Source organism: Pollicipes pollicipes, unplaced genomic scaffold (genome assembly GCF_011947565.3).
Source record: "Pollicipes pollicipes isolate AB1234 unplaced genomic scaffold, Ppol_2.1 Scaffold_4740;HRSCAF=5597_pilon_pilon_pilon, whole genome shotgun sequence".
NCBI classification, from domain to species: Eukaryota; Metazoa; Arthropoda; class Thecostraca; order Pollicipedomorpha; family Pollicipedidae; genus Pollicipes; species Pollicipes pollicipes.
Window position 1 is genome coordinate 38514798 of NW_023596545.1, and position 23296 is coordinate 38538093.

At 53.0% G+C, this 23296-nt stretch overlaps 1 protein-coding gene and 1 long non-coding RNA gene across 2 annotated transcripts; one reads left to right on the plus strand and one right to left on the minus strand.

Moving 5' to 3' along the window:
• Positions 1-6: 6 nt before the first annotated feature.
• LOC119098563 (microtubule-associated proteins 1A/1B light chain 3B) lies at positions 7-8636 on the minus strand. Its single transcript, XM_037221528.1, has 3 exons — positions 8343-8636; positions 5679-5841; positions 7-961 (listed from the first exon to the last, which is right to left on the minus strand). The coding sequence occupies exons 1-3, from the start codon at positions 8386-8388 to the stop codon at positions 802-804; spliced, it is 369 nt and encodes a 122-aa protein (XP_037077423.1). The 5' UTR covers positions 8389-8636; the 3' UTR covers positions 7-801.
• A 273-nt stretch (positions 8637-8909) lies between these two features.
• Positions 8910-22761, plus strand: LOC119098565 (uncharacterized). Its single transcript, XR_005094259.1, has 3 exons — positions 8910-9026; positions 17284-17362; positions 22548-22761. It is a non-coding gene; the product is annotated as an uncharacterized LOC119098565 (long non-coding RNA).
• Positions 22762-23296: the final 535 nt, after the last annotated feature.

Genomic DNA, 23296 nt, shown 5'->3' on the forward strand with positions numbered 1-23296 from the left:
GTTAGAAAGCAATTAAAAACGCACGGCCTACATAAAGCTTCACCGCCGTAGCGCGGGCACCACGATTGCCATCACATATCCCAATGCCTCGGACTTAAACACAACCATAAACATTCACCACTTACAATAAACGAGCCAGGCTTATCGTAAGTGACAGCGAAAACCTGTTATGTGCAACCTACTCGGTAGTGCTGATAAGACAAAGAATTTAGACGGGGCTAGACACGGGGTCAAATGCTTCGCTGTCTCAATGACCTAGACGGAAATTTTTCGAGCCGTCATGGTGTCGAAGCGCACGCTGCCGCTCTCAGAGGACCCCTGCTGAGTCAGGCTGACTACAACGGCTAACATCGTCTCCCTATCGGAGCAGAGCTGGGAGGGGGCAGCCGCGTGCAACCGCTCCCCCTCGCCGCCCAGACCAGCAGGTGCGGCGACGTCGGCACTTAACGGCTCTCGGGTCTGTCTCGACGCAAGCCATGCCAGTTTTAATCGAAGCACGTCCTTTCGGCCTTCGCCCTAGCCGATATCCACAATGTCGTCCGTGTCGTTACACGCCTCGACCAGCACAAGACCTTACGGCGGTCTTCATGAGCGCTTTGGCCGACAGAAACGCATGGAATACACATTTACCAGCCGGCCACTCACGCCGCCCACACACGCAAAAGGGATTCATAATGTGAACACAGCGTCGGGACCACCCCAACAGCTGGCGCGAGCGGCTCACTTCCACCCGGGCTGCGGCTCTGGCTCCGCCCGGCGTCCCCAGCTGGTCGGAGAGCCACAGCCAGCGCCACCGCCCGCCTAGCCGAACACCTCCTGCGAGGCGTACACCATGTAGAGGAACCCGTCGTCGTCGCGCTCCTGGCTGTAGACGTCGGCGATCGTGGCCGAGACGAGCGGCATGGCTCGCTGGTTCACCAGCAGGAAGAACGCCTGGTTCGGGTGCAGGCTCAGTCGGCGCCTGCGGCAAACACCGAGACGGACTACTCAGCTGGAGTGAGAGGATCCTACAGACAGGTTCCCCGTCCGGCTCCAAACGGGGCTCACAAGGTAGGCTGCGATAGCCTTTCGACTGGGAAGCCTAGTGACAGAGTGGCCAAAAACACAGGTCAGCTGGAGACCCTAACAACAGACAGGCCCCACAACACAGGTCGGATGGGAAGTCCTGTATCTGAAGGACCGTACAACACAGGTCAGCTGGGAAATCCGGTGTCCGATAGGCCCCACACCTGAAGGACCGTACAACACAGGTCAGCTGGGAAATCCGGTGTCCGATAGGCCCCACAGCACAGGTCAGCTGGGGAGGCCAGTACCAGATAGCTCCCACAACAAAGGTCAGCTGGAGCCTGGGCTGGAGAGGCAAGCAGTCCACAAGCTCCTCGACACCAGTCAACACCGGTCCATCAGAGATGAGAAGAACCCACAGGCTGACCCCACAACACGGGTTGAGCGGAGCACCCTGCTGGTGCTCCCTGCGGGCTATGTTGTCTCATCACGGGCCTGTCATGGCATGTCATGGGTTAATGGCTTTACGAAGCACTCAGCTGCTGAGGCTATATGGCGTCGCCCTGCCTCTCACCCTGGCAGGATGGCAGGCACCGCGGGGAATCGAACCCCATACCTCTGGTTTCACAGACGCGCGCTTCGTGAACTCAGATGCGCTAACCATTACACTACCGGCACCCCTTCCCCACTCTCCTCTCTCATCACGGACCCAGCATCACTACTATTATAAGGCAGAGCAGAGTTATCAGGGTAGAACTGCCTGAAGCTAGCACTGGCAGGCTTCGCATCTGAAGCCGCACGAAGCCCAGGCTTCGCGTTTCAGAACTAGTTTGTAAGATTGCGCACAAAAAAAGAAAATACAACTACAGTTCCACACCCATGAACCATGTTGCATTCAGCACTAACATCAAACGCGATGCCGTGTAGAACAGGTGGCGCACGCGTTCGTCAATAGCTTCGAAACAAAATTTGTCGCAAAACACTTGCCTTAATCGCTTCCAAATCGCTCACTTATCTGCATGCACAAACGGTGCATGCATCATGCATCATGCGTCGTTTAACACAAGCATAAATCGCAACAGTAATTATTTGTTTCGCGTCTTGTGTTCAGATTGGTCCAGCTACTGAGATTGCAAGCTGGGATAAGACGAGGGGATCTGCGGCCCTCAGAAACGATGGTGTTTCAACTGGCCTGCGTTACACAAACCCCGCTGTAGAATCCAGCGCAATATTCAACAACAGAAGGCAGCTACGGGCAGCAGCAACTGACAACATGCATATTTAATTCAGCTGGTACCAAATCACCATGCATGCTACACGTTTACACCACGCCCAGGTAGTGAAAGGTACAATAGGACACAGACAGCTCACGCTGCACATCTTTACGTAGCCGGACCCGGGCAAGACAACGTGTAAGGCTATTTCGCTCCTTTTCTCCTCTACCGGTACGTTCTCGTACAGGCCAGGGCTGCAGTTCTTATGACACGTCTCACTGAACTGATCTCATAAGTTCAGCACGTTTCTGTAAAACACGACTAGCGACTTCGCCGAAACTCACTGTCAGCCCTGCAGCAGGCAGAAAAGCAGCAGATGGTCGTACATGTGGAATGGTGGCGACCAACCGCCCTGTGCAGGACAATGGGAAACGTTCTTCATATGTTGCGAAACTCGACTTATAACTAGTGCACTTGCTTCATATTGCGTCGATGACCATCACATCAAGAAATATCAACTTCGAGAGCAAATGGATGCTTTTTTTGTAACTACCCGTCATGCTTAAGTCCGTGCTTGTACAAGCATAAAGGTGTGATTGTCTGTGACTTGTTTTTCCACACAGATCTCATATAACTCACCTGTTATTATTACACGTGCTATATAATCAACTCTGATTTTGCAACTTTGTAAAAATCTGACCTCGATTTGAACGACGTTTCCGGTGCCAAGGCTCAACCGTTTTGGAACGTCACCTGACGAGGGAGTCTTACGTGGGCCGCCCAAACATGGCGACCCCGCGGACGTCGTCATTTGTCGTCGTCCGGCCGGTAGGTCAGCAAGCGGCGAACAGCAGGCAAACGAGACAATCCACTGGTCTCACTCGACTGTCTTTCACCACCCGGTGACATCCCTCCTACCCAAGCACGTCGGGTCGGTCCACTGTCTTAAATAACCAGCACCTGGCCTCGCACGGGTCATTAGAGGCGAGTAGACCACGTGCCGCCGCGGAGTGTTTGGGCGCGTGCGAGCGGGACCAAGCGAAAAACAGTGCCACGCAAAGCCATCTAAGATGGCCAAAAGGCACAATCCTAATCGTAATACTATTTCACTTCGTAATTCATCACATGAATGTAAACTTGTTTTTATACTGTCAAATGTGTCACCTGCCAATGCCCACATAGTGTCCTGTCATACATGTCATGGCAGGTGTCGTGACGTGCGGTCTGCCGCGGTCCCGCAGCACATGTTGTCAAATGGACCAAATTTAAATCATTTCCGTTGGAGACGTTTTGATGATCTGTGGGAGAAATAAATGTGATTTTCTGTCGTACACGAGTTTGCTAAGTGTGATTACTGAAACGCTCTCTTCCCATGTAACTGCTTTCAGCAACTGATATTCCACGGTGGGTTTCACACCTGTGCCCATAACGTAAAAGCGGAGTTCGTCGCCCAAGAATTACACCCCAATGTCCGTCAAGCCCAATGTCCAAGCGTCATCCGCCACGTCATTCCTCATGCAACACGAAAAGAGGGACGGCATATTACAACACGACGGAAATAATTACGCCGGATTTAAAAAATGACACCGAATTGCGCGAACAGCTTAGTTCACATCTCAAGTGTAAAACTGAAATGCGTCAAACTCCGAACAATATTTCGCAGCTGAGTGGACACACAGTGTTTATTTTCATAGAGTATGTTACACTTCTAAGTTTGACCAGATCACGGACACTCTCTGACCTTGATGTGAACGATGTCGTAGGAAAGGAGGGTGTTAGGACGTTAGTACCACGGCAAGAACTCCCGCCGACAGAAGAACTACGAGATCAGTTAAACGCGGCATCACTACAACTGCAAAAATCTAAACATACTTTCCTCATATACCCGGCGTTTCTTCTGCAGCAAAGTTTGTGCACATTCAACTTATGTATACGGCGTAACTTCTAGTGCAAATACTTATGCACGACGGAAGTGCTGGACGACAAAGTGCATGTTTCAAAAACTTATACGCATATATATATATATATATATGCCGCCAAAACTCATGCAGTCTTCACTCATGCGCGACGTAACTTCTACTGCAAACATTTACAATCGACATGAGTGCTACAAAACAAAACTCGACCACAAAACTTATACCCACCATAAGTTCTTCATCAAAGACTTATACGGTCTTTACTTATACGCGACATTATTTCCATCGCAGTTATACGTGACAGAATTGCTATACCACAAAACTTGAGAAAAGAATACATCTAAAAATTGTACGTCACTCATCATGTCTACCGTACAGACCACTTGAGTCCTCATATATCAGCGTGATCACTTCTTCCACCAATAGCTATTTGCGATATTTACGCAATCCGATGCGGGCCATACTCCACAAATCATAACCGCCAGTACTCCAGCCCGTAGGTTAAGCCTCACCAGAATCCTGCAGAGGGAACGAACAGATGGGAGCGCTTGGCTGGACGAAATCAGACAGCAGGTGTCCACTCAATGGTGTCAATACATTATTGCTGCTGTGAATATTGCGATCGACAGATCCACGACAATTGTTCTACGCGACAATTGTTCTGCTGAAAAACGCATGGCGCTCTGTCGTAGTGCTGCAAAGTAAGTTTAAGGGCTCAGCAGGGAAAGGCGGCCAAACCTTCTCCGAAATACATGACAAATATGTGTTTATGTGTTTTAAGGTGTTTACGCAACGACTGCATATGTTTTTCAGTGCAAATCATGAGGGGTGCATTTTTCCAGTATAAGCTCAGTCACGTAACGCCAATGTCGGGTATTAACAGTAGAAGTAACGTAGCATGCCTGTCGGTAGGAGTTTTTTTTTGTAGAACTAATGTCATTTAACTGGGTAGTAGGAAGAACGTTACGTTAGTAGCACATTACGACATGGGGACGGGAATGGACACCAAATAGATGAGATGGTGTGGTGGGTTGCGTCGGTCGGGAATGCTAACTACCAATCTGAGAATAAAATCGAAAAGAGCACCAACATGGACACAGGGTCCTGCTCAGGAATCTGCTTAAATCCTGAACAGTTGCTGTCCAGGAGGCAAAATTTTCAGATTCTTTCAGAGCCTTTTAAAGCAAAATTTCAGATTCCTTCAGAGCCTTTTCCAGATTCCTTCAGAGCCTTGAATTTATTTTCATGATGTAAGTGCAAGGGGTGCATAAAAAAGTGAAAGTGAATTTGAGTAGAAAGGGCCAAGATTTGCTGTAAATAAACCATTCTGAATAAAGAAGTGACTGCAGCTAATCCTATTGTGTGGTTCGTCTCAAATCCCATAGCACTTGTTTAAAGCCTTTGGCACAATGTGAGAGAGAGAGGGCACTCAACAATACCGCTTTTACCAATGGGAACAAATGAATATTTTAGACAAATAGATCTACCACATAAATGCAGATGCACAAATGTACTGAATGCCCCACAGATACATCACTCATACCGGATGATTCTGATGAGTTCGCCCATTGTCACATGATCCGGAACCAGGAACTTGGTCTTGTCGATTTGTGGCAGGGACTTCTCGCCCGAGAAGCGTTCGATGATGACTGGCACCTTGTTGGGGTGCAGCTCACGAATATGCCTGACATCGTGCACACGCTGCTCTGCAAACAGAAATGGCAATGCTTGTGTTATGGGGTGAAACCACTCAACCACCACACTGCTCCTGGACACAGTCAGGTCACAAACACAAGCCCTGATCAGTTCAGCTGAACATCAATAACTAACCCTTCTACTGGCTAACTGGGTAACTAACTAACTAACTAACTGACTGGCTTTCCCAGTCATGTGACGGGTAAGACAACATAAATAAGGCCTGTGACATCACTTGTTGTTTGCATTGATATGGTTAAAGAAGATTTCTCCATTTCATTTCAAAACCAAGTGCTGTAACAATGTCCAGCTCAGCTCTTGAACTTCAGGAATGGCTGTTAGGAGGATCACTTCTGGATGATCATTAGGAGTGAGCATACATAGGTGAACAATTTTTACTAGCTGGTCAGTCTTTGTGTATAGCATCCTAAGTGCTCAAGCTTTCTTGGCTTTCTAGCTACCAGTCACTGCATCATAGAAGGAGGAGAACCAGGAGCATTACACATCACTAAAAATAAACCATCACTGGCACCAGCCACTGCATCTTGGGAGGATGAGGACCAGAACATCACACATCAATGCACATTAACCATCACTGACACCAGTCACTGCATATTGAGAGGAGGACCAGGGACATCACACATCTCTGAATGTTAACTATCATTGGCATCAGTCAATACATCTTGGAAGGAGGACCAGGAGCATCACACATCCCTCAAATTTAACCATCACTGACACCAGCCCCTGGATCTTGGGAGGAGGAGAACCAGGAGCATCACCTATCCCTAAAAATGAACCATAACTGGCACCTGTCACTGCATCTTGGGAGGACGAGGATGAGGAGCATTACACATCTCTGAATATTAACCATCTCTGGCATCAGTCAATGCATCTTGGGAGGAAGATCAGAAGCATCACACACCCCTAAAATTAACCACCACTGGCACCATTCATAGCACCTTAGGAGGAGGAGGACCTGGAGCCTCACACATCAATGCATGCTAGCCATTACTGGCACTTGCCACTGCATCTTGGGAGGAGGACCAGGAGCATCATGCATCCCTGAATGTTAACCGCTATTGGCGCCAGCCACTCCATCTTTTATCCTTAAATAATCAAAGCCTAGAATTTAAGTCTTACATCACATATAATTCAATGACAATGTGGACTGTTCAGTGTATCCCACATCCCTGACCTCAGCAAAACTACTTTTACTGACACATCACACCATGGCCAGCAAGCTGCTAAGTTCCCCTACTACTATCTTCCTGGGATGGAGTAAGGAAATTGTCCTGATTGGCTTGTTAGAAGCTGCCTTGGTATCTCAGGTGTCATTAAAAGAATCGGTCACTTGAAGATATCCTCTTCACAATCCTACCTAGCCTGGTGAAAGGATGGCTCCCAGTTCTTTCGCCCTTGGGTAGGTTTCACCATAACTATTTTTGTCACCCTTTAACTGTGGAGCATTTAGAGGTGTTCACAGGAATTTTAGCATTCAAAATTTGTCATAGTGCCATTTAACTTTGATCTGTTATGCCTAACCATCCTCATGTGTTTGTGTGTCATGTCATTGGGTTTTATGATGCACTCAGCTGCTGAGGCTATATGGTATCATCTGCTTCTCACCCCAGCAAGAAGGGCAGGCACAGCAGGGGAATCAAACCCCATACCTCTGGCTTCCCAGACGTGCAGTGGTTAACACAGATGTGTTGACCACTACACTTCCACCACCCTGGCCTTTCTCATGATTAAATTTGCTGCATCATTGTTTCCACTCACTATGTGAGAGAACAGCACACTGTGGGTAAGTTGCGAACCGGCCAAACAATGCTATGTCTGAATTCCAAGCATTAAAAAATGGGAGATCCACCTTTCCCATGTGATGCACACCTATGAAGGCACCCCATGCAATCATAATTTGCACACAGTAAGTAAAACAGCAGCAGTTTCTATACAACTTGCAAACCAGCTAATTAAGTATAAATTTTGAATGTTGCCTTTCATCTGTAATGCATATTCATCATCATCAGTGCCATTATTGCATTCTATACATCAGTTTGCACAACACATTCTCCCGCTCAGCACAGCCATGCCCAAATCAATCTCAAAATAAAAGTGAACAGTGCTGCCTGGAACACAGAAAGTTGGTCCTAAGTGGGCAAAGATATCCTAACTAGGCTGATGTTGTGGGTACATACCAACATGTTTCACATCACAAGATACCAAGGTACATATTGCACACTTACTACACATTTTCCATGCTTAAGACAGTTATTAAACACTATTTTGTCACATACTTCCTCCAAGTTTCTGCAGTCATATGTGAACTTTAGCTGGATAACTCTGTCCTCAGTCCTTCACACATGCCTGCCTTTGTTCAGAATCACCAGGATTATCAAAGAATTGAGATAAATAATGAATAACTGGCAAAGCAGTGTGCTGGAAACTGTTCAGGAGGTATCCTCTACCTATACCATAGCTTTCAGTCACCCATTATTGAATCAGTACATACCCATCGACCTCCTCTCTTTAAATGTCTTCTCCATGCCTCCAGACATCAGAACTGCGATTGCAAAAGCAGGGGATGCTGGGTGCACCTCTGCAAGCTGGCCGAGCAAGACGTCCTGCGGGGGCGGTTTTCCAAAGCTATGCGAGCCACAAATCGACTTTGGTGGTTATTGGCAAACCTTCGCTGGTACTCGCGTTCCAACCCGTCCAGCTCGCGCCACGAATCAATGAGCCTGCGTTACCCAGCTGCCCCCTCCGTCCCACGTACGACGCAATCAGCTCGCCCTGCTCAGGGCCTGCTCACGTCCCTCGTGGAGTTGTTTTGTTCTCGGGCCAGCTGAAAGGTGTAAACAAATTCTCCAAATGAAAGCTCGCTTAACATTAGAGTGTTTTTTCCTTCATATGTCCTTTTAACAGGTTTGGGTATGATAAAGCTATTCAATTTGACATGCGAAATTGAACAGGGCGATTTTGTTCGGTTTAATACGCAACTATATTTTTAGGAAGCTTTCACGGCAATAGTCATCCGCAAACACTTCGGCAGCAAACACCAATCAAATCCGCCGTATGTATCACGTGACCAGCGTTGTGAGAATTTCCAAGATGGATACTTCCACGGAATATTAATCCTGTGGATATTAACTCAGTGTCAGCATCTTTGCCCTGCGGAACGTCCTTTAAGCTGAAGGTAAGCTCCAACGTGCTCGCTGCTTCAATGATGATGTTCGAGCTCAGAATAGCAGTATTCTCGGATGAAATGAGTAAGTTGTGACGAATATGCCGCGCGCTCAAGATGCTGTGAATGTAGTAACTAGTGAGTGAAATGGGTGGAAACAAGTCACATTATTTCTGTCGTTATTTGCTGTGCATCTGAATAGTGGCACCTAAATGGCAATGCTGGTGGTTCTTTTTCAACTCGTTCCCGAACACTGGTCGCCATATTCGCCTCAATGCTGAGACCTTTTTAAAAATGAGCCACTTGATTAGGCATAGTACTCCTAAGGTACATATGTGCCTCAACAGGTAGGTGTTTGTTAATTTGTTTTTATGGTCAGTCAGGCTCTCAGGCTCTGTCATTCAATCAGTTTTTAAGCATGGGGATTACAGAGTGCTCTAAGACCAGTCATTTTGCTGTGAACTCAGGAAGTGTCTGATATGAAAACACTATTGTGTGCAGCCATCATGTATCTACACTGAATTTGTAGCCATGTGCGGTCATAAAGCATGAATTACCAGTGATACGCTGAAGACTTGAGACAACATTGATGTCAGACAACAAATGAATTGCAGAGCACATGAATATGCAACAGTTCTAGCAAGGTTGCTTGATTTGGATATGTTTTATGTCATGTCAAATTCTATTCTCATCAAGTTATTGTAATGTTGAAATTATTTGCATTTGCGCAAGCTATCATTCTTTGGGATAATTCAAGTTATCCGCATCTTAAGATTAAACATAGCATGATTGTTATGTTGTGGCCAAGTGTTACTGGGTATGTGTTGCTGGTCAGACATATGCTCAAGACTTATTATGCAACAACTGTCTCATTATTAAGGAGGTTGACTTTTGTCCTTACAATGGGACTCAGTACAGACTGCTGCTTTAATTTTGCTCAGAAAAGATATGAACATGTAGCAGTATAAGTATGGTCATAATCATCTATATATCATGGAAACATCACCATTACCAGCATATTGATGTCAGTAAGGTCCATGGGTATTGTCACAAGATGAAAAATTGGCATATGTATCATCAGTGGCTGATGACAATGATAAGGAATGTGTAGTTGCAGTGTTATTCCTGTAGGTAGTCAATGACCAACACTTATGATTAGCAATGCACAGTGAGAGTGACATTCTGGCAGCATCAGCACCTACTGGTATATATAAGCTTGTTCGCCATTATTGAAATTAACACAAGTGCTGGAAATTTTTAAAATGATGCCGAGCATGTTGGATTGAAAACTCAAAACATGTATGTGGACTAAATTAACACCAATCATTAAGAAAATTCCCTTTTTTTCTCTTTTTTGGAAAACTTTTCTTTTTTGGAAAAAACTTTTCCCAGTAATAGAAGGTCATGACATGCAATAATGGGTTTGAAAGAATAAGTCAAAGAACACTTATCAATAAGAATAACACAAGTTTGACATTTCATGTTTCTTACTTCTTGTGCCAAGGGGCTTAGCTGTGTTTGGCAGTGGCTTAAGCTGTGTTTGGTAGCATGTGCTTCAGCTGATGGTCCTTGGTACACAGGACTGATAATTTTGAATGTGTTGTTCACAGCATGTAGCTGATCCCAAATATCATGGGAGATTACAATTACAAGAAGAAAGGTTCAGACTTGCAGACCTGGGTTATTAGTGGCGGAAGACTCCAACTTGTCGCCTACAAAGTATGCTGGCACATTTTTGGCTAATGATTTAACTACTTGTTAATTGTTCAGCTAGTGGGAACTCTCCCTTACATGTAGACATAGTGATGAAAGGCAGAGAATGCATAAGCCGCAGTCAAATATTAAGATAACTGGTTCTTAGCCATGGGATGAGCTGTTTTTGTTGGTCGGTTATCAACAGCCAAAACAGATTGGGCTGCTGGTGTCCAGCTTAAAGCCGCACGCGAATTGTCCCAGAATCAGCTCACCACGTGGCGTGACGCGCGACGAGCAGCAGCCACCCGCGACCCCAGCGTGATCCCATGGCAGACTTTCGCACCAGTGACCTGCATCACGGGTGACCCTTGACCCGCGCCCCGGGCGAGGTCGGGTCATGTCGGCCTGGCGGCGTCGGTCACGTGATCGCTTTAGGTCCCCAGCCGGCGGGCGCCGTTGATGACACGGGTGAGCCCAGGCAACGGGGGAGGCACGGCCAGAATTGTCAATGAAGTAGACGTGCGCTGATCTGAATCGCGGTCTGATCTGTACGGGAATCCTGTCCTGATTTGCGTACTGATGTGCACACGCGGGGTGCCGATAGCGTGGTGATTAACTCGTCTGCGTTAACCACTGCACGTATGGGGAACCAGAGGTGCGAGGTTCGACTCCCCGCGGTGCCCGCTCTTCCTTCTCAGGGTGAGAGGCGGACGATGCCATATAGCCTCAGCAGCTGAGTGCATCGTGAAGTCCCAATGACGACGACGATGTGTGCACGCGGATCCATCTCCTGTGGACATCAGTGCGAACCTATGAGGGGTGGGGAGGGGGACGGGCGCGTGGGCTGCACGCCTGGGGCACTGAAATAGGTGTGTGAATAACGCATTGGTCGGTCAGGACTGCAGTGCCGGACTCAAAACACGCTGCATATGTGCCGCGGGCCGAGCGAAGCGGCTGTTGTTGTTGGCATCCCGACAGGCTGATCTTGACAGGCCTGACGTAGCCGCGGAGGGCTACCGAAGCCGTCCCGCGAACCACGCCGGTATACCATGTTCTGACCGCACCATGCTGGGGCTCTGTCGTGGTCGGACCGCCGAGCATGTCCCCGCCCCCTCCCCCTCCCCCCGGTTTGGCCTCGCTGGTCATAGCGCTGGTCGCGCGGCTGGAGGTGTCATCTCTGGAGCTGTCGTCTGACCTAGGGCCGTGTAGTCCCGTTTTGGGCTGTCCTGGCCTGAATACGCTACTTTTTGCCCCCCCCCCCCCCCCCCGGAGCTTTTCCGTTTTAACCACGGCTCAGACACCCCTTCGTTGAGATGCGCTGGCGGGCTCGCTGCTGTCCGGTGCCACGGCCTCGCTGTCGGGGTGGTGTGCGTCCGCACCCGTCCATCACGGAACCTGCTGACGGCCGGCGGTTGACTCTCGGGCCCTGTGTCGCCGCTGCTCCCTGCTGCCGCCGTCCGTTTGGTCGATGGTGGTACCGACTGGGGCGGACTGCTGGCCGCTGCCAGTGGCCGTTCTCGGGGCAATACTGACCAGTGTCGTCGACGCGCCCCAAACCCAAAGAAGTAGCGTACTGGCCGTGTGCGGTGTGGTCTTACGTTTGTATGAGAGCGCTTTGCGTACCCAGAGGCGTCCGGCGATATGTGCGCTCTCTGAAAGATACACACCGACCATTTATGTCCTTCAGGGTACGGAAAAGTGTGACGAAGAGATACACGATGCGTTTTTCTTTCGAATACCAAAATTTAGCTTTTAGTTCGTTCTGTTTCTCGGTGATGACAAATTCCTTTGACATCCAATTTGTTCTGAATGGGGGAGGGGTGACAGATTTCTTTGACATCCAGTTTGCTCTGAATGGGGAGGGGTAAGGGTATGAATTTGAGCTTGAGTGCAAGCGCAGGAGAGAGTTTGTTGCGTCTCCATTGACCCACCAGCCGAGTAGAGGGAGATCAATTTCTAAGAGGGCCTTCCTTCCGGCATAGTAAAGTACGACACCAGATCGTTGTTTGCACGATTAATTTTTAGCTCTGCAACACGTCACCTCGGCCGAGTCCATTCACTCTTAGGTGATGAACGGACCGCTTCCGTAGCCACGCCACGCGACGATGTTGCTTGGTAGATTGTAACGGTTTTGAGGGGAGGGGGGATTGGGGCTAATTCAACTGGCGTCAGCAATCGTTGAAATGCGATTCAACGGGGTTGTGATGATGACTGCAGGTGCCTCATTTTGGTTTGATTGTATCCTCGGTATACGCATGACCCCTGAGTTTCTTATATTCAACGATTTAAAATATGACAGTGTGACAAATAATTGCATACAAGCTAGTTGTCTTATCCGTCCTTTGTAATGTTTTAGCAGCATACATGTGGACGGAAGCGAGCCCGCACGATCCTCGCTATAAGCAGCCGACATTGTGGTTGTTCTGCCCGGCGGCCTGTCAGGTGCCGTTTGCCGTTTGCGCGGCGGCGGCTGGGCGCGCTTGCGTAAGCGCCGCGGAGGGTCGCCACCGCCAGCGCTGCCGCCTGGCCGGCAAACTGGTTCTGCGTCGGACGGCGGCAGCGGCGCTATTTGCAGCTGGCCTGCGGGCGGCGGGCTCGCTTGCGCGCGCGCGCGCGCCCCTCCGTTGGCGGGGCCGAGCGGGCTTCGCCGCCGGTCGGCCCATGGCCAGCTCGGCCGACGCCGGCCAGCTGGCAGCCGGCCGACTCGCCGTTGCGTCACCGGGCTGGCATTCTCGGCCGGTGACCCGGCGCACGTGCGTGCCCGGCCGCTGCCGCTGCGCCGCTCCCGGCCCGGCCCGGCCCGTCTTTAAGGCTGCGCGCGGGCCGGGTGACGCGCTGCCCGCGGCTACCTGGCGCCTGCCGGCCCACGCTCACCGGCTGCCGAGGCTCTGGGCGGGCCGCCGTACTGTCCGGTGTGCCGCCGTGCTGCCAGGTGTGCCGCCGTGCTGTCCGGTGTGCCGCCGTGCTGTCCGGTGTGCCGTATAACTTGGCTGCCGGCGGAGACGCGCACAAGGCGGAGACACGCGGGTTTGGACTCATGCCCCGGGAAATGCTGGGCTTCTGGCATCGGAAACGAACGCGATGTAAGAGTGGTTAAAGGATGCCAGTTTCTCGTTCTTTACGATAGGACACCAAAATATGGCGACAATGCTCCCCAGGAAAAGTTCAGAAAGGCAGTATGAGGGTCTGCGGCTGCCGGTCTTAAGATAGCCCCGAATAGGACTCCCGTCGGTTTCCTCTTGTTGGTCGGGAGCCCTCGCAGCGGAAACCCTGTATGCGCGCCCGGTTGTCCTACGCGCGTGAGCTGGTGCAACGCCGGCTGGCAGCCCGCTGCTCGGCCAGCGCTGGCCGTTGGCCGAGTGCCTCCCGGCGGGAGAGCAGACCCATTCCCGGCCAGCGCCGTCGGCGGCGGCGGCGGCGGCGGCGGCTATTCGCGACATTTGGCAGTGTCGGGCCGGCACCCCCGGCGCGGTGACGGCTGGCACCGGCGGCGGGGGCGCCACCGTCGCCGGCCGCCGCCAGCGCGCTGACCTTGCCGCCGTGCGAGCCGCCCTACACCTGTGGGAGGCGACAGACGCCGGCTGACCGGCCGCCGGCGACGCACGCCGCCCGATATAGCCGCCGACGGACGGGGCCGGGCAGAGCGCCGCGCCTCCGCGCTGCCGGCACCGCTCGCGCTCCGGTGATGGACAGGCGCTGAGAGCGCGGCGAAACTGATGGCCGCCGTGCCGATAACATAGCGGTTAGCACGGATAGGATGTCACGCGTCGTAAATTCGCCGGCAGATGTATTGAGCGGCGGGCAGCGCGCGGCTGTTTGTTTTGCGGCGCTCGCCCGACCGACCGGCAGCGGCGGCGGCTTCTGCAGGCGGCCGGTGCACGGCGCGGCCCCGGGCGGAGATTTGCGGCCGGGGGCCGGTGCACGGCGCGTCCCGTGCAGCGCGGCCGGGCCGGGGCCGTCTTCGGGGAGCGAGGCCACGCGCCGCCGCCCGGCCGCCGCGGCCGGCGTCGTCTTCAGGGGACGATTATGGTTGTCCAGCTATGGTGGTCCGTTGGGAAGCGCTGGCAAATGCGGCTTCCGATTCATTGAAGAGGGGCGTGGCAACTCTGGCGCATGCTCCCGGCCTGTGTGTGTGGTGGACAGAGGAGGCTGAGGAGGCTGTCAGCCCTTCTCGTGAAATAGGTGTGCGAAGAGTGATTTGACCAGGATGAACGCCTGGGGATCCTATGGACGATCCTCGCCCTTTACACGGGTTGTCCTGTATCCCCCCCCCCCCCCATGTAGGAAGGAGTGAAATATTCGGTGGTCAGTTTTGATCGCCAGTTTCATCCGAGTGAGCAAATAATGTTGCTTGGATGATGAAAGGGGTGAGTTTTCACTCCCCGCTGCCAAATGTCGATTGAGCGGAGGACGAGGGGCGATGGGCGCTGTCGGCTGGGAGACCCGTCCACGAAACACACATAAAATATTGGAATCCGCAGGCATGCGCGGCAGCAAACGTGTCGTTGCTGATATGTGAGAAGAAAATGCGGAGTGGTGTGTGGTAGGGCACAGTTCTTCACTACGTCGAAGGCTTGTGGAGATTCCAGGCATGTTATTTTCCGTTACTCTGTTTTGAATTGAGGTAACCCGTGCTTTGCCGAAGCTGGTAGTGTGTCGTGTAGAATTGCAATAAAACCCAGGTTTGTTTTTTAGGCTAAGACCGGTTTGCCTTCGAGCCAATGACATGGCACACATAATGGTAACGGCTGCATTAACGGAACTTGTCAAGCCATTTGGCCACATGCATGTGCACAGGTACCTTGTAGCTTACGTTATTGCGTATTGCTACTACGTTTTTGAATGTCTGCTGGAGGGTACCAGATGATTGCATCCTCACAACGGTAATATAAAGTGGGAACCGGGACATTTGCAATCGCTGGGGTCAGACCGTCAGTGGTACATTTTTGTGCTTCCGTTTCGCACCACGGCAGTGCGACCATTCATTGCCCACTGTTCTGATTGTCAACGTATTGCCATAATCGCCTGGGAGTGGGCAGTCGGACCTGGCGTGGGCCTGTCGCGGATGCCAGTAGCGATGGGCCGCGGGGCCGGGGATATCCGGACGACGGCCGCACTAAGGAGCGGGCGGTCGGACCTGGCGTGGGCCTGTCACGGATGCCAGTAGCGATGGGCCGCGGGGCCGGGGATATCCGGACGACGGCCGCACTAAGGAGCGGGCGGTCGGACCTGGCGTGGGCCTGTCACGGATGCCAGTAGCGATGGGCCGCGGGGCCGGGGATATCCGGACGACGGCCGCACTAAGGAGCGGGCGGTCGGACCTGGCGTGGGCCTGTCACGGATGCCAGTAGCGATGGGCCGCGGGGCCGGGGATATCCGGACGACAGCCGCACTAAGGAGCTGCAGCGCGACGGACGCAATCGATGGCGATTAAAGCCGTGTGACGGTCGGGGTAGCCATGACTACCGTGTGTTGCGCGCCGGACGCCCAAGGGCCACGCCACTGTTGCCTGGTGAGGCGCACACCCTAATTCCTGCGGGCAGCCGCCGTCGCTGGCCGGCGCTCCGTGCCATGGCGTCATCGGCGCTGTCGCCGGCAACGGATGACCAACGCGGCCGGTGTTAAACGTATTTTTGCATTGCCGCGCTCATAATTATTGTTTAACGATGATCAGACGTCGTCAGGGAGTTGTCGGATGGCAGCTCAGATAGCAGCGCGCGTGACGGCGTGAGGAGCTGTTGCACTAAACTGGCATGACCAGTGACTGCGTGTGGTCTGCTCGCGTGGCACGGCTGGCCGCGTTCATTCATGCGCATTGCCGGCCCGGCGGCAGCGTCGTAGCCATACCAGCCGCCAAAGTCCTACCCCAAGTCCACTCAATGCCCTTTGGCCGTTTGGAAATGGCAACCCCAGGATGTCGGCCGTTGTGTTCCGAGAAGTGTTGCCGCGTCCCAGCCGCCCGCCCACCGTCCACCGAGCTGATGTGGGGATGTGATCTCGCGGCGTGATCCCCGAAACCAGTCTTGCCGGGCGCAGGGCGTGCCTATGTCAGCCCGGCCGGCGGTCATCACCCCTCGCCGTCAGCCGGCACGCGCCATTCCCGGTCTCCCCGGTGACCCTCCCCCGGGAATTGTTCCCGGGTCGTCCGGGGGTGGCCGTGACCGTTACCTGCACGGGCTGCGATGGTGATTGGAAGGGGGTGGGGGAGGGGGAGGGGTTGTGTTTCGGCACGGGAGGCGGTGCGCTTGCCGGATGTGTGTGGCGGCGCCCGCCAGCGGCGGCCGTGTCGTGTCACTCACCCGCCGCTGGCGCTTTGTGGCAGCGGCTGCCAGGCTGGCCGGCAGTCGCTGGCTCGCCGTCGGCCGGTTCGCGGCGTGTCAATGGATGGGAAACGTGGGGTCTCCGCGTCCAGAGCCAGGCGTGGTGCCGTCCACGGACTCAGCAGCGCCGGCGAACGCGACGCAGTCATGCACGTCACACGGCGCCGATTTGTCCGCATCGTGCGGCTGGGACGTGCTCCGATCTGCCGGCGCGGTGGACGGGTTCCGCCGCTGACGAGCGACCTCTGCTGCAGGGGATGGCCAAGTGGGTGGTGCCCTGACACCACTGGCCGCCGAGCTGAGCTCTCTCCTGAGGACGACGCCGTCCGACCGGTGAGTTTGTAGCCCTCCCCCACCCACCGACCCCCGCTCCGTGTCGTCACGTACACCTGCTCTGGCGAAAATGTAACAGATCGGCCAGCGACAGCCGGCGCCTCTAGAGGAACGTCCAGAAGCTTGAGGTGACCTGTGTCACAGCAGTGCGTTTATGTCGGAGATAGCTCAGCTCTTACACGACTCATGGGCCGCGTCCCCAGGCGCATCTGTGTAAAACAATTATAACGGCGGTGTGGAGTGACGTTGCGAGTGGTTGGAAGAGGACGCGACGCATCTGGATGTGATGTCGGTCCGTCATTGTTGCAAGGGTCCGGAGAGGACGCCTCTGGATGGGATGTCGGTCCGTCAGTGTTGCAAGGGTCCGGAGAGGACGCCTCTGGATGGGATGTCGGTCCGTCAGTGTTGCAAGGGTCCGGAGAGGACGCCTCTGGATGGGATGTCGGTCCGTCATTGTTGCAAGGGTCCGGAGAGGACGCCTCTGGATGGGATGTCGGTCCGTCAGTGTTGCAAGGGTCCGGAGAGGACGCCTCTGGATGTGATGTCGGTCCGTCATTGTTGCAAGAGTCCGGAGAGGACGCCTCTGGATGGGATGTCGGTCCGTCATTGTTGCAAGAGTCCGGAGAGGACGCCTCTGGATGGGATGTCGGTCCGTCATTGTTGCAAGGGTCCGGAGAGGACGCCTCTGGATGTGATGTCGGTCCGTCATTGTTGCAAGAGTCCGGAGAGGACGCCTCTGGATGTGATGTCGGTCCGTCATTGTTGCAAGGGTCCGGAGAGGACGCCTCTGGATGGGATGTCGGTCCGTCATTGTTGCAAGGGTCCGGAGAGAACGCCTCTGGATGGGATGTCGGTCCGTCATTGTTGCAAGGGTCCGGAGAGGACGCCTCTGGATGGGATGTCGGTCCGTCATTGTTGCAAGGGTCCGGAGAGGACGCCTCTGGATGGGATGTCGGTTCGTCAGTGTTGCAAGGGTCCGGAGAGGACGCCTCTGGATGGGATGTCGGTCCGTCATTGTTGCAAGGGTCCGGAGAGGACGCTTCTGGATGGGATGTCGGTCCGTCAGTGTTGCAAGGGTCCGGAGAGGACGCCTCTGGATGGGATGTCGGTCCGTCAGTGTTGCAAGGGTCCGGAGAGGACGCCTCTGGATGGGATGTCGGTCCGTCATTGTTGCAAGAGTCCGGAGAGAACGCTTCTGGGTGCCGTACTGGTGCGGCAGTGTTGGCGTTTAGCTATGAGAGGACGGCTGTGTCGTCTGGCAGGTGGCGGTAGATCGACGCCGCTAATCTGCTGGTCGCACGCGTGTGTGGAGCGGCCGGTGGTTACCACGGATGGAGGAGAGGCCGTCACAGCGGCGGGTCACGACCACACGCAGTGCGGGACAGGGTCATGTTGTGAGGACGCTCAATTTTTAAATCAGTCACCGCCCCCCCCCCCCCCCTCACACATGCCATTAGGTAGCTTCGGCTTGCTGTATAGTACCGCGCCGTTCCGTTGTCTTCTAGGCCAGTTTGTCTCGAAGTCAGATGAGAGTATTGTAACCAATTGCAATGTTTATCCAGCTATTTGGCCATTTTTACAACGAAGGGGCGACTCTGATGGAACAGGTAAACGAGAAGCAAGCTTGGATCTATAAAACCTGACTTGGGCCTGTGGCATACCAGCTTACGTAAAATGAGGCGAGAGGAACTTGTGCTCTGCAAATTGTGTGTTAGACACGCGTAGGAAACCCACAGGTACTTATTGTGTGGCGATGGTACACGGCGATGTTCACGGTGCTCCGCGCTCTTCACCGTGCACCACGTGGTCCAATCGTGTCCACATGTCGCCTGGGGGCGCTGGTGTCACTTTCAGCGAAGTGCCGCGTTACCCACGCTACGCGATGTCTGCGGAGACGACTCACGCATGCTTGACGGTTGCCAGCTGAATATTTATATTACTGTATGGATTTCGTCGAAGTGATTTCCACTCATGGCACTCAAGTTTACCATCGATACTTTGAGAAAGAAAACGCTGAATTGTGCTGAGTCAAAGTTGTATGACGATATTTTCTGCATTCTTCTTTACGTGTTCGTTTATCGTAAGGATGGAGCAAGGAAACCCGGGGCCTTTTTGGGTCAAGTCAGCAGTTAGACCGGCGCATTCGCAATTTCTAACATTAAGCCATTGGTTGATTATGCGTCGCAGACGCGTGGCTCGTTCACTACATGGAAAATATGTCGTCTTTCCACGCGCTAAATATCTTGAACAACTGGGTCCAGTGCCGGGACCTCGCTGCTCAGCAGTGCATGCGACAGACATGATTCAAGTCGTCACTTCATGATGATCCATTAGGATATGGATCATTTGAGCATGCGCTATGTGATAGACGCCGGAACGAGCATCCACTGCAACATATGTTTAAGAATGTGGGCAAAAAAGGCAACGAACTTCGGTAACTCAACGTTCCCTGTGCTTGACACACGCCCGGTTGGCCAGCGGAATATCCTTCTCTCGGTTGGGAGAGGGGGGATCAATTTGGCCCTCTTCCCGTATGAAATCTCAGAAACCAGTAGAGCTATAAAACAGATTGATTTAGATGAACCAAATTGGTGACATACGCGCCCTTCGAACCTAGATGCCTGTTCCAAGCAAAAGGTCACTGCTGCTCATTTAAAGTTTATAACCTTGTTTGACCTGTGGGAGACAATGGTGACCAAAGTCATACCAGGCTGCTCTGAGTTTTGCAGCTAAATCAGCATGAAATATTTCGCGGGACAGTGTGCTGCTAAAAACAAAGTGTTAGCCCAGGTCATTTCAAGTCAGTGGACGTTTCTAACCTTTAAGGAGTCCATGGAAGATGTATAATGCGGTTCCTGTTATCAACAAATCCGATATGAGCGCCAGAAGCCATCGCAAACGACAAGCTCTTGGGTAGTAAAACAGTTTGGTTTTTACCTTGGTGTGACATTCATACGTGATCCGAAGTCAGTGTAGTTTGTCCATTCAATTGTGTTGCTTAAGAAACTATCTCAGAGGTCTATGGCTCCGTCTAATTCTCCGTTGTTGCGTGAGATCGAACGATTCCCCAGAAACTGTCCCGCCGAATCTACGGGCTGACTTCAACCTGCCGTAGATCAGCAACCTTATAAGGCACTTCTAAATATTTGATACCAAACGATCCGCTATTCAATTGTCTACAGCTCTGTAACATTTGGCGTGGATACACCGTGTCGTTCGGAAACCATTCCGGAAAAACCTTCAGGGGGGTCAAATTGACTCCTACCAGAACGCGTGTTAAAGGAAGTTCCCCACCTTTTGAGTATATTTCAAAAACATGCTCAAGTGAAACCTCAGGACAATTGACGCCTAATATAAGCACTGGGTAGTGCCCCGCGGCACCGTGGAGACTTGGGAAGGATATCAATTTTGATCATTTTCAGGCGCGGATTACGCTGTCAACGTTTCGTAACAGCACTATGCTTCATCCCCGCAGTCGTGACAATTGTAATTGCAACGACCGTGCGCACCTCTTTTGGTGCGAATACAAGAACTTTGTGATTGGACCTTCAGGCAAGGATCTGTTACTGAAGAGCACATTGCTTGAAGTTTGAACCAGTGCGTCACATGGATGCTGTAGTGCTCCAATCCCAAAAGCTAAGGTGAGCTCGAAAAGACATTCTTTGGTAAACGCCGGGAGAAATCAAAGCCATAGCATAACATTTTGTTGAATTCGCGGGTTTGTAGCCTTATGTTCGTTAGACTTTTTGTCTAAACAGAGTGTTTCGAGCTTTAGTAGCATTTATTGCACAAACATTTTGGCACATTTCAGGCTTTCGCAGCGTTTATTGCGTAAACCTTTTGACACATTATTGTGTTGCTAACATTACAGAACACACGTTGGAAAAATCAAGGTAGATGAAATGTATTCTTTCATAGTGGTGAAGAGGGAGTCAAATGAGATTTCTCCCGCTGGGTCGGCTACTTCTTGTCGAAATTCGAGCTATTCGGAAGGATTTCGAGAAAACTGGTATTACTGATCAAATCGCAGGCGGCTGATGCAACTATGGGCGAAAGTAACAAAAAGGTGGGATATTCCATTTGTCATTCAACACATCCAGACTGGCTGCCGTCTGGGCTCGGCCATATAGACACGTACCACCGGCCGCCCTCAGCAGCGTGGGACGGGCTCGAAGGACGTATGGAACCACCAAGTTTCCATGTCGATACGGCCACGACCAATTTCGGCGTTCTTCGTAAGACTGGCGTACTCGAAACTAGCATAAGCTCAGTGCCGCACGTCTCCGTTGTCGGACCGGCCGTTCGACGCCGTCATCTGGACCGCTGAGTGTATCGTGAGTCGTCTGGCGCCCGCGCTCACTCGGACGCGGTGTTGAATGCTCATCGGCCCTGTATCGATCCTTCTCAGACTAGTCTTCGTGTAGATGGTAACACTCAGACAGGGTGGGCTCAGCCAGCTTGAAGTAGCAAGCCTCCCCCCCCCCCCCCATCATTAGATGGTCTGTTGTAAGTCCAATAGATCCCTTTATGAGTGGGCAGTTGTTACGCCGAAACTGATCGACCATGATGGTTATAATTGGTTACATTGAGTTGGCTTAATAGAAGCAATGTGTGCTTGTTAGCGTCGATTAACCGATACGTCCCGGTGTATTGTAGCGTTGATTTATTTTGGCAGTCCAGGAGCCAAGGCTCCCCCTGTCATTGTCATAGATGTTTTGGGCTGGTTTCTGAGACACTCCGACAATGTTCAGCCACTTGGGTGGCAAGGGCGTGCATGTATTGTTGTGCTAGCGCATCCTTGGCTCGGGCACTGGATCAATTTGTGAACGCTTCTTTATTGTCGTACACCGTGTGTTTTCAGTGAATTCGGACATTTCAGGCATTGTAAGCCCCTTTTCAAACTTTCAGCGTTTCAAACGTTGCGTCCAGCTATTCGACACCCATCAATCATGGGCAGTCGTGTCTGTGTCGTACTCACGTGTCGCAAATCAACATTCATATAAATTCCAGTCGCGGTTTGTAAAGGCAAGTATTCCATGGTCAATTGTTGTCTTTTTTGGCATTACGATATGCTGCTGGTGCTGCGTGCATGCTAATATAGTGCCACTGTGAGCTAAGCTGTTGGTTTGGCTTACCTGCCGCACGGCGCCGCACTCGCTCAGCACAGTGACGTCTTGTGTTTCAGATGTGAATGACGGCCCGCTGAGGGCTGCATTAGCGAGACAGGATGATCAAGGAGCCGAAGGAGGCGAAGAAGGAGAAGAAGGGCGGCTCGGCGGCTGGCGCCGGCGCCGCGCCCGCCCTGGTCAAGCTGGAGCCGGTCGAGCCGGGTGCGGTCCAAGCCGAGGACGGCGCCGCGCTCAACGGCGTGGAGGCCGGCGGCGGTGGCGGGAGCGGCGGCACGCCCGAGAGCGGCGGCAGCGCGCCACCCGCCGCCGCCGCCGCCACCACCACCGCTGCCGCGGCCACCGCCGTAGCCGCAGCCGCCACCGCCGTCGCTACTGCCGCGCCCGCCGCCGCCGCTGCCGCCGCCGCCGAGATCAAGAGCGAGCCGGCCGAGGCGGCGGCGGACGTGGCGCCCGAGCCGGCCGCTGACGCCGCACCGCCGGCCGCCGAAGGTGAGTCCCAGAGCCGTGCGGCACGCTGCCGTGGGGGAAGGGGGGGGGGGGGAGGGTCACCGTCGGCCGGCGCGTGTGGTCGCTGCACGCCTCCGCGCGAGATGTTGCCCCGTCGGGGGCTGAGCCGGCCCGTGCAGCGGCCGCGGCCGGCCGGTCGGCGCGTCTGAGTGGGCGCGGTCAGTTGGCTGGCAGACGTACACACGGGGGCGGCACCTCATGCCGGCCGGGCCGCGCGGGAGGGGGAGGGGGGGGGGGGCAGCACCGACGGCCCGGTATCGCCTGCCGCCGGCGCGGCCGGCCGGAACCGTCGCACGCG

What these genes read in the sequence shown, in the direction of transcription:
- LOC119098563 (XM_037221528.1), bottom strand. Translation starts at nt 8,388, where the DNA reads ATGTCTGGAGGCATGGAGAAGACATTTAAAGAGAGGAGGTCGATGG. An exon ending in TAAAGAGAGGAGGTCGATGG is followed by an intron (nt 5,842 to 8,342) that starts GTATGTACTGAT and finishes TTCTGTTTGCAG; the next exon opens with AGCAGCGTGTGCACGATGTC. An exon ending in GAACTCATCAGAATCATCCG is followed by an intron (nt 962 to 5,678) that starts GTATGAGTGATG and finishes TGTTTGCCGCAG; the next exon opens with GCGCCGACTGAGCCTGCACC.